Below are 12,154 nucleotides of genomic sequence, written 5' to 3' on the forward strand. Positions count from 1 at the left end.
CATTAAGCACCCTCTTACAGTTTGATAAACTTCTGGCATTTTCCTCCCTTAATAACTCCTCATGTGTAAATGTAGATGCAAAATACTCATTCAATTTATTAGCTATCTGAGCAGCATCATTAACAGTCGAATCATCGTCATCAAGTGGACTAATCTGATTCATCATCCCCTTTCTTTTAGAGTTTATATAAGTAAAGAAGTCGTTGCTGTTTTTCCTTTCTTTTAGAGTTTATATAAGTAAAGAAGTCGTTGCTGTTTTTCTTTGCATCCTTTGCCAAAGATTTCTCATAATCTGCCTTTGTCTGCCTTAACTCTTTTGTGACTTCATTACAGACTAGCTTATACCTGCCATAGGCTTCTGTGTCGCCAGATAATTTATATGCATCCCATGCATTTTTCTTCTCTGCCACGGGTCTCATTAGTTCATTTGACAACCATTTAGGCCTAAACCTTGAACAATATTTCTTAATCGGTATGAAACTTTTAGTAGCATCCACGATTAATTCCTTGAATGCTTCCCACTTAGAATTTACTGTTGGTAACATCATCAGTTGGTCCCACTGTACAGAATTTAAAAACTGCCTGAGACCACTGTAGTCATCTTTATGGAGGCAAAAACCCTTCCCTTTACCCCTGATGGTAATTATATCTTTAAGTAAATCCCACATCAGTACACTAGTGGTTCCTTTATCTGCAAATTCTTAATACATGAATAATCACTGCTGATAACCAGATCAAGAGATTACCATCTCTGGTTGTCTCTTGAACATGCTGCTGCAGAAAACAATTATCTGATAAATCCACAAAAGCCTTGCTAGTGTGTGAGTGACCAATCCACAAGTTCCAGTCAGTATCTGGGAAATTAAAATCCTCCATTATAAGATATTCTGATTTACTAGCCCACTATTTCTCCGTACAATTGTTCGTTGTACTCATTAGGGTCATTAGGCCTATAACACACTCCACTTATTTTTGCTTTACCAGCACTTATGTCACACCAATAATGAGAGTGGGAGTAATCTACAGACCAGAAAGTTTTGTGAAGAATGTGACATGAGTCTTTACATGCAAATAGAATGGGCAAGCAAGCGTAATTCACCGTCTTATTATGGGTTACTATCTGCCACAGATTCATTGGAATAAGTGGGAGGGAAATTCACAAAGAAGGAAAAGGTTGTTCAAATAAACTAGATGATTATTATTTGTACCAGCATGTTAGAGAAAGTACAAGGAATGAGAATATTCTTGACCACATTATTACTAACGATTCAGATGAACAGGGCTTAAAGTACAGGAACCATTGTCAGGAAGTGATCGTGCAACTGTCAGCTGGAAGATGAAGTAGTTAAAGGTAGTCAAAAGAAAAGGCTCTGATTTTTATTTCAGAAGAGAGGATTTTAACAGTTTAAGGCACTATATGGCATCTGTGAACTGGGTGGATTGCCTAGGGGTGGGAGACCTGTGGGTAATTGTGCACTCAGATATTAAGTTTTCTGAGCAGTGCAGACAGGCTTCCAGATAGAGGAACCACTAGGTTGCAGTGATCACAGTGTACTGATGTGGGATTTACTTAATGATATAACTACCATCAGGGGTAAAGGGAAGGTTTTTTGCTTTCATAAAGGTGACTACAGTGGTATCAGGGATTTTTTAAATTTTATACAGTCTGGCAAACTGATGCTGTTACCAAGAGCAAATTCTAAATTCTAAATGGGAAGCATTCAAGGAAGTAATCTTGGAAGCTACTGGGCTTTTTTGTTCCAACTAAGAAATACTGTTCTAGCTTTAGGCCCAAATGAATGTCAGATGAACTAATGAGACTCCTGGCAGAGAACAAAAATGCATGAGATGCATATAAATTATCAGGTGACACAGAAGCCTATGGTAGATATAAGCTAGCCTGTAATCAAGTCACAAAGGAGATTAGGCAAGTGAAGGTAGATTATGAGAGATCTTTGGCAAATGATGCAAAGAAAAACAGCAAAGATATTTTTACTTATGTAAACTATAAAAGAAAGGCGGTGAATCAGATTGGTCCACTTGATATCAATGGTTTGACTGACTGTAGATGATCATTCTCAGACAGCTGCCAAACTAAATGAGTATTTCGCATCTACATTCACACATGAAGAGTTATTCAAGGAGGAGAATAATATTAGAGAATATCAAACTCTAATGGGGAGTTAAATGATTTTGTAATAACTGAGGACAAAGTGGAGTAAGAATTGTTGAAAATTAAACATAAGAAAGGCAGCTGGGGTGGATGGGATCTATCCAGTTATATTAAAGGAAGTTAGCAAACCCTTAGCCATAATTGTGAGCGCATCCTTGGACTCAGGGGAAACCCCAAATGGACTGCAGATGTGCAAAGGTATGTCCAGTTCACAAAGGGGGATCAAAGGGTGACACGAGTAATTACAGACCTGTTAGTTTGACTTCTGTTCCAGGGGAAATAAAGGAATCACTGGTTAAATAAGCATTGCAGGATCATCTAGGCAAGACTGCAGTAATAATTCAGACACAGCACATCTGGCAATTTGATTGGATACTATGACATGGTCACAAAGGAGCTGGTTGCAAAAAATAATTTTGATATCATATATTTGGATTTTAGGAAAGCTTTTGATACTGTTGCACATGGAAGACTACTGTACAAATTTGACCAGTATGGCATTAAGGATAAGTTGCTACAATGCATAAAAAGGATGGTTGAGTGGGAGAAGACAGAGAGTGGTAATCAATGGACCAATGTTATTAGTGGTGTCCCCCCCCAGGGTACAGTGCTGGGCTCATTGTTCTTTTGTATATTTATCGATGATATTGATGAAGGTATACCAAGCTTAATGTCAAAGTTTGCAGATGATACAAAGGTTGGCAGGGTTGTTAATAATAGTAATAACAGTATGCTGCTGCAACAGGATCTGGAAAAGTTGGGCAGATGGGTTTAGAAGTGGCAACTGAAGTTTAACATTGACAAATGCAAAGTACTGCATATGGGTAGCAGTAACCCCAGAGTAACATACCAACTGGGTGGTGTTATACTAAGAGTAGTGGAGAATGAAAGCGACTGGGTGTAATTGTGCAGTCAGATATGAACTTTTCTGAGCAGTGCAGACATGTGGCCAGAGTAGGTCATGGGGTTTTGTCAATGATATATAGGAATTTTTTCAAGCAGGTATAATTAGGTGATTATTCCTTTGTATAACGCAATGGTTAGGCCACACCTTGAGTACTGCATACAGGTTGGAAGCTTCATTTTAGGATAGAATCAGTACAGAAAAGGACAACAAGACTGGTGAGGGGAATGTTCTTGTTGTTTGTTGGGAACATTAGCAACTAAGGCCATATTGCTCCGGGGATATGCGGTGGTCATTCCCTGTTTGTTGTTTGTTTGTTATTTGGTTTTTAGGAGCATTAGCAACTAAGGCCATATTGCTCCTGGGATATGTTGATAGTAAAATAACTTAGATCGGTGTGTGTGTGTGTGTGTGTGTGTGTGTGTGTGTGTGTGTGTGTGTGTGTGTGTGTGTGTGTGTGTGTGTGTGTGTGTGTGTGTGTTAAGGATTTGTGTGAATGTTAAGCCGAAATATATGCATGTGCACAAGTTTAAAGTTTCACACACATATCAGACTTTTAAACAGGAGAATGGAAGAGGCAGAGATTTGTGTTTATGTATTGTCTAAGATATTTTATTTTTATTTCAAACAGAATTTTTTTTTTTTTTGAAAATTATAAATAACACTTCATTTTTAAATTTTTTTAACAAAAATTAAAACTTATATAAAATAAGTATTACAGTCCATTAAGAAATGATGAAATAAAATTGATACCTGTGCTATTGCTGTTGCCACAATTTCAGGAAATTTTTAATGCTATTGTGTTAAGTGAAATCCAAATGTAATTTTAGATTTATCTGTATGCATGATGATTGGATGATTTATTTGGATGTATGGATCAAGAAGTGCATATGCACTGCCTAATCATTTTATTAAACCCATGGAGATTTGGGCTGTTTGCAAAAATATGTACAGCAGGCCCCCGTTATAATGCAGTTCGCTTTACGCTGATTCGCTATAACGCTGTTCATATATTATTACCCGTATCTGACTATAACGCTGTCACAGATCACTATAACGCTCTTTTACAGATTGCATTTTTGGCATATTTAATGAAATCGTTTCATTGGATGTAGTCGATAGCTTGAAAATGAATAGCAAAACAGCATTAAAACGTTTCCCACGCTCAGTGAAATTTTCTCGCACGCTAATTTAATTCCAGTACAGTGACTTGTTATGTAGTTCCGAGATCAACATTTTAAAAAACGATCACGTATATTGCTCGTAATATTTGCGTTATATGCATTTATCCGAAGTCTAGTCATCACTCAGTACAGTATTAGACATCGTGCATAACGGACAGTTTACTTGAATATTGTATCATAATTAATGCAACCAACGTAGTTACATTTTCGAAGAGTTAATAATGGCCGATAAGAATGAAAAAGCAACAACGGCTGGACGCAGTACGAAGACTATAAATGTAAGAAAAAGACTGAATTTGAAAATTAAATTAGACATTTTGAAGCGAATCGATTCCGGTCAAAGACAAGCGGATGTGTGCCATAATTTAGGACTTGCAAGTGTAACAGTAAGAACAATTATAAAAAAAAATAAAGAATTAATTTTAGCAGCGGGAAAGATAGTTGTTCCATTGCAAGCAACTAGGGCTAGGCCAGCTATTAGGATTGAAACGGAAAGACTTTAACTAATTTTATTGAAGATAATATCCAATGCAGAATTAAGTTAAATATTATAAAAAGAGAGAGAGAGAGAGAGAGAGAGAGAGAGAGAGAGAGAGAGAGAATAGCCAATATAATGATCTGAAGAAAACTCACCTTAAAAAAAAAAAATGTGGAACCATTTAAAACTAGTAAGAGCTGGTTGAAGAGATTTAAAATCCAGGGAGAAACCACAAATGTAGATCAAGGAGCTGAATCTTTCAAAAAAGAACTTGTTAAAATTATTGAAGAGGGGTATTATACTTCTCAACAAGTTTTTAACATAGATGAAGCAGGACTTTTGTGGAAACGAATGCCTAAAAGAAGTTTCATATTGAAAGATGAAGAAAACATGCCGAGTTTCAAAGCGGGGAAGGATCGGTTGACTTTATTGTTGGGTGGTAACGCTGCGGGGGATTTAAAATTAATACCCCTTTTAGTTTATTTGGAAGAGGGCCAAAGTTCAACCCAAAATCGACACTTTTTCATGATTAAATTCATCAATTAAACTAAATCAATTAAAATCAATTTAGATCAATTAAATTCATGATTTTAATTGGAATTTTAAGTTTAATTTTGATACGTAAGTAGTTACCACATAATTATACGTATGTAATGCAGAATATTTTATATGTTCAAATATTTGAATATTAAATATTTTGACCAACATTTTTTCTTTTCACTACCGTTTATTATCGATTAGGAAATATCCTATGGCACCAACTGCAACTCACAAATACATGTTACCTTATGGGAATGCGGCGCTCGGTTAGCACGGATTCACTTAGCGCTCTGTTTTTCCGGAACGAATTATCAGCGTTTAGCGGGGGTCATCTGTAAATTGAATAGATGTATGATAATATGTGCAGGAAAGCATTAAAAAGCCAAGTGATCTGACTATTTCCTGAATCACTTCACCAGCAGGGGGAATGGACAGTCTCACAGGCTTTTAAAGAATTAGCAGCCACAACAGCAGGGAGAGGATGGCTGTGCTCGTTGGTTTCAAAAATTCATGTCATTCAAGTCTTTTAGCAAATATAAAATATGAAAAAATGCCTAGAAAACACTAAGATACAGAACAATATGGCCAGAAATGCATGATAAAGATCATCCACTCTCAATTCTGGAATGGATGATCATGTACTCATCATTAATTGATGCAGTATAGCAATTAAACTCTGTATTTAATACAGGAACATCACAAGACCTCAAGTATCTACACCATGTAAAGAACCCTGTAGAAAAGGAACTGTGGGAGTAGAAGACTGTCATGAAGGCTACTGATTTTGGACACCTGCCAGTAAATATGGCTGTTTTACCTCCATGAATGCAAAGGTTCGACATGGACGGTGGCAAACAATTGGTGTGATGGAAGAGTGCATATACAAGGAACCACTCAAGGCACTGAAAGTATCCTGTTGTGCACCAACAATACAGGCCGCTGAAAGACATTTAATGGTGTCGAGCATGATTTTGTGGCATACTGTTGTTGATTAAGTACATCCATGTTGCATATTTATCAGTATCCAGCGGGAAGTTGGTTGATGGAACAGACTTCCATCCCTTGTTGTGGAAGTTGATAGCCTAAATAAATTTAAGGCTCAGCTGGACAGGTATTTTGAACGAACGGAGGGGTGAAGTGGAAGTGTTTTTTTTTTTTTTGGGCTGATGCTGCATAAGCTTGCTTTCTTGCATCATATGCCTCTACTAATGCTAATGCTAGAACTTTCAAGATGACAGTGCTGCCACCACCACTACCAACTACTAAATTTGTGTAAATGTGGTTTCAGGAATATAAGGAAGCCTTTGAGCATTTGCTTTGGTCAGCTCACTCCCTAGATCTCACTTCCATTCTCAGCATCTGTAGGATAAACTGGAAAGGTGTTGTGTTAATCAGCAAAATCTTCTGCTCACATCACACTCCAGGAAGTGTGATGTTGGTAAAAGATTTTGTTGCAGAATGGCCAAATATTCTTTGTCACTTTTAAAATACCTTATTTTTTACCTTATGCTGCATTATATTGAACAGTGAGTTGGACCAGCAGTGGTCCAATGAGCTATTAGAACTCATAGTCCTAAGGAAGTGTCCCAGCAATGTAACCCTTCTGCACTACCTTAATCACCTCAATTTCATCTTGATTTAAAATGAATATTTAATGTTTCCATAATGAAAATGTTTTCACATGAATAAAATCTCCGACTTTTTTTTTTTTTTTACTTTATAAAATAAATGCTACAAAACTGGCTATCTTTTTCTAAGATATATATATTTATATAGAGTAATTATCTTTTGTTGACTTTTTGCTTTGTAATTGTAATTTCTGTAGGATGCAGGATATGGAGAAAAATACATGTTTGCTCCTGAAGATGAAAATGATGAAGAAATGCAAATGAAGATGGATGATGAGGTACTGTTAACTAAGTAATATCTTAATGTTAGAGAAATCTAAATGTTAAAAATAAAAATATCCTGTGTAAATTTTTCGCCACGTGATTATTAAATTAATGTCTGGTATTAATGAAGGAAAGTATATGCCATTGTGATTAGATCATTGCAGGCATATAATGATAGAAGACAGCGTGTAAGATAGCTTGGTAAGGCAGTATAGATGGTCCGACTTTTTTTTTTTTTTTCTAGAGTCATCAGAAACATCAGGCCTTTTTCTTCCTCTAATGCTATATCAAAAAAAAAAAAAAAAAGAAGGGAAATAAGAATCAAAACTGTAATTATATGTTCTCCTTATGTTTATGATGGAAAATTCTCCCAACTGTGTGTATGTTGTACATGTATACATTGGGAAGAGAATTGCACAAAGATAATACCACCAAATAGTGGAGAATCTCGTTATCGTTCAGAAGTGAATGGGAATACCACATTAAAGGAACCCATGATCTTAGGAAATGATAAAATCCTTAATAATACGTAAAAAATGCGCAATGCGGGATACAGTATGATTGGTTCCCCCAACAAGGGGTGCTAACAACCTGGCAATGTATTTGGAAAGTTCATACATAGGCGTGTTACAACAGGAAATAATTGACCACAAGGGAATACCAGGTTTATGGATCTTAGGGAATCCATAAAATTGTGGGAACTGGCAACCTGTCGCATGGAGTTTCCAATGAACATTTTTTGAAATCTTGTTAGAAGGAAATCAGGTATGTACAAGCTTATTGACTTTGGATTCCAACTTCTCCAATACCTTGATGGGAGAATCCTGTATAGGTTGGTAGACTTCACGGTCTTGCAAAAGAGAGAGGGCCCTCCGTATATAATGAGATCCTTTCAGAACAACAGTGTGCCGGCCCTTATTAGAGGGTAGGATTGCAATGCTATTACAACCATATATTATACATTGTGATGCTATAAACTTCGTGAATTCTAGAAATAGTGTAAGTTTGTGTAGTGTAGTCCTGTTATTCCTCTGGCATTTAGCCAGGGCCCCAATGGGGCCCCCCCACATTGCCCATCCTTGCCTTGGGAAGGCAGCTGTGCGTAGTACATGTAGAAAGTTCACTGGTAGGAGCAAACACCCTTGGACTGTGCCTAAGCTTGCCAGGAAGGGCATTGGGGGGGGGAATCCACTGGAAGAGGAAAACATAAAAGGGGATGAAGGGGGTGACAGTGAAGAGAGAGGGAGCAGATGAAGAAGATTAAGGTGGACAATAGGAAGGCAGTCTCTTGGTGGATCCTACCACCACAAACTTATCACTTTTCCTTAATGGCTTCCCCCCCCCATGTGAAGACGGGCTCCTCCCACAGGAGTGCCCCTCTATCCCTTTAAATTCCTGTTTCCAGGTAGACAGGTGATGCATTACATCAGCAAGGCAGGGGTGTTTCCCTGTGGGTTACCTCCTCTACAGTACAAGTGGAGGGGGAGACCTGCCAGAACATTACGGCACTCTACATTCAAACCTTACATACACTTTCCACTCTTACAGATACACAGGTATACATGCCCTTATTATTATTATTTTTGCTCTTATATTATTTCTCTTTAATTTGGGGATTCCAATCCAAGACAGGTACTGCTACCAGGTACACAAGGTGGTTGTAATGTCTGGTGGTACTGTTGGTCAAGGAACTCTCTGACTATCCTACAGATGGTCAGGATTGCAACTTTCTGGAGTTCCTTGTAGGTGTTCTCTGGGAGACCTATTGCTGCTACGCTGCTATGTAGGGGTCTTTGGCACCAATACCGGTAGTTGACATGATGATGGGGATGGTCGTTACCTCTTGCATAAGCCACATCTCTTTGACCTCATGTCTCAGGTTTGTGTACTTCCTAATTTTTTCCTCATGGGTTTTCTGCACATTGCTAGTGTTGGGCACTGCTATGTCAATCAGGTAGGTAGCCTTTTCCATCTTGTCCACAAGGGTTATGTCCGGTCTGTCATGCGGGATGGTCTTATCTGTTATTATGGCACGGTCCTGGTACAGCTTGTGGGTCGGGGTCTCTAGTACTGCCTGGGGTTCATACTTGTAGTATGGCACACTTTCTTTGGTCAACTGGTAAGGGGCAAACTAGTAGGTAACTTTATGCACACCTTCCACTCTTACAGATAAACAGGTATACACACTCCTTTTATTATTATTACTACTACTCATTTAGGGGCAGACTACTAGTAGGTAACAGCGGACAACAATCACTCACTCGTGTGCCTCTTTTCATACACCATCATACACTCAGAGACAGGACACAGGTACCATCTAAATAAACACAAATATCAAGATATTTACACTTTTTTTTTTTTTTTTTTTTGACTCAACAGGCTGCATCACAATTTACATGGGTGACTTTACTTTTACTCACATTTGTATATCTTAACCTGGAAAGGTACTTATATATATATATATATATAAACACACACATTTAGGGTGTGACAGTTAACATCTATTGGATATTCTCATTCACTTATCACACACACACCTTATAGATTTTCCGCTCCTGGTTAAGTGGATTCATTTCCGACCCTGTGAGTTGCACATATCAACACTAACTACACTATTACATACATTCACTCACACTTGACATACATTCTATCAAACACGTTTTCTTTCATACTTGCACTGGGTGGGAAATATATTCTAGCAGGCCAGTCATTATCAGGAGTTGGCACAGTCAAGGATAGAAACTTTTCAAAGTAGAGGCAGATATCACTGCATGGTTGGTTCTCCTAGTCTCAAGAGCTTTTTTAGCAAAATCAGGGAAGGCCATGCAATGTCATGCATGTCATTGGAGATGAGAAGTTGTTCATCTCCATAGCAAATGGGTCCTATTTTTGACACGAGTATACATCTGTGGGGATCATAATCGAGGCAATCGTATATGACATGGGCCCAATCCTCATCAGCACCACAGGTACATTTTGGGTCCTGTGTGAGACCAAGTTGACAATTTTGCATTCAGGGAGCCATGCAAAGTTAGCAAAAATGTAGTGTATAAGCTTGGTGCAAACAAGGGTGGAGGGAAAATAAAGAGTTACCTGTGGCAGAAACCTCCTAGTGACGTCCTCTTTATCTGATTGGTCCCACTATCTTGCCATTGCTGGTATAGACAGGTCAGCATTCTTTTCTTTTCCTGTTTAGGATCAGCTGTTAGGTCTATGTTGGTCCCTATTATGTTTGTAGAGATCTGTCTCGTAAGCCTATAGTTGAGGAATCTTTGTAGTATTTACAAATCTAATGGTAGTGCACCAGCCAGAACCTGCAGGGCAGATGTGCTGATTGTGCAGCATTGGTAATTGCAAGTAGGATGACATGCTGGATGGATCCAGCTTAGTTCTATTGTTGACTAGTAACATTTGGTCCTTGAGGTTGTCTCAGACATTCTCTCAGATATGCCAGACAAGCTGTACTTGCTACCTGGGAGTCTAAAACGCTGATGGAACTGATATTTGGGTGACATTCAAGTCTAGTGTACCCAATTTTGGTGTAGTCCGGATGGTCTGTGACAGCCAAATCCCCTGCTTGCACCTTCAGAGTGGTGGGACTGTTAGTAATCCTGGGTATAACTCCCATGTGCAGGCACATGGTGGGTGACCATCCAGGTGTGAACCAATGTAAGCAGGAATCAAGGTGTGGTGCCCACATCACATGGAGGAATGCCACCCCTCTGTGTTAGCAGGAAATACTAGGTGGTAGATGACTCTCATCAACTGGTGCAATAACACCACTTTGCTTATTGGAGGCTTGAAGTGATGGAACCCATGTTTAGTCTCCAGAGCTAATTTCCAGTCAACCCCTCCCATCCCATCTGTTCCATCATGTAGTATGACTGGTGACTTTTGAGGTTATGCTGGACATCATGGCGAGATACAATCTTCGTTACATTTTAGGGTACATTTCTAAAACGGTGTTTGCAGGCTGGCTGCTAGTTAGTACACTGGACTGAACCTATTGTTAACTCTCTAGGAGTCTTTCGGATCAGCTAGTGTATAATCTTGCTACCTCTACTCTGCCAGATAGTGACTGGAGGGAGTCCAAATAGTGTGTATCCGGGAGGCATTGTCGAGGCCACGTTATGTCAAGGATATGGGTATATTCTTACCATGTGTACGGCATATCCAAAAATTTCATTACTTCATACAGCATGCCCCCCCACCCCCACTTTTTCTTACTATTGAATATACTATGAATTTTAAACTAATAGAGTAAGCTTATCTGCGAAAAGATCAAAACCTCCCAAACACTTGCTAGTTCTGAGATCATGTATATTTTACAAATATACATGGTCTCAGTTCTAATCTCAATGATGTCCATTTCCACTTGCAGTCTGCCAAACCCCATGTACTTTTTCTGACAGAATCTCAGTTATCGGTTGATTCAACTACTGCTCATCTCAGATGCCCAAATTATTTGCTGTATGATTCCTTTCGCCTCAAAGGTGGTACTTGTGCATATGTCCGTTCTGATATTCCCTGTCAGAGACTTGGTAATTTGGAATCTCCTCTTTTCGATCTTCTCTGGCTTAAAATCTCTACCTCATTCTGTAAAATTCAAATGTTGTCTCTACCATTCTCCCAACTCTACTAATCACTTGGAGCTCTTTGACATCCTCTCTTTGCAACTTGACTTTTTCCAGTCCAACTTTCATGTTGGACTGGAAAAATTACTTCCTAACAGTGAGGTAATTTTCCTTTCTGATTTTAATGTTCACAACTCCAGCTGGCTTCCGTTTTCTAGTCACACCGACCCAGCTTGTCGAGATGCTGAGACTTTTACAATTACTAATGACCTCACACAGATTGTTCATTTACCTTCCCGAATACTGGACAATCCTAACCATACAGCCAACACACTTGATCTTTTCTCACACTTCTAAGTACACGGTCGAACTGAGTGACCCTTTAGGCAGCTCAGATCACAACTTGGTG

General features: G+C 38.6%; 1 protein-coding gene across 1 annotated transcript in view; it reads left to right on the forward strand.

Annotated features, from left to right (window-relative positions):
- The window catches only part of Taf1 (TATA-box binding protein associated factor 1), an 818,869-nt gene that overhangs the window by 444,712 nt on the left and 362,003 nt on the right, over positions 1-12,154 (forward strand). Inside the window, exon 20 of the mRNA XM_090374096.1 lies at positions 7,105-7,185. Coding sequence (XP_090230222.1) covers positions 7,105-7,185 — 81 coding nt within the window. The remainder of the gene's footprint in view (positions 1-7,104; positions 7,186-12,154) is intronic.

This window comes from Mastigoproctus giganteus, chromosome 5 (assembly GCF_048544385.1).
Source record: "Mastigoproctus giganteus isolate SK-2022 chromosome 5, ASM4854438v1, whole genome shotgun sequence".
Taxonomy (NCBI): domain Eukaryota; kingdom Metazoa; phylum Arthropoda; class Arachnida; order Uropygi; family Thelyphonidae; genus Mastigoproctus; species Mastigoproctus giganteus.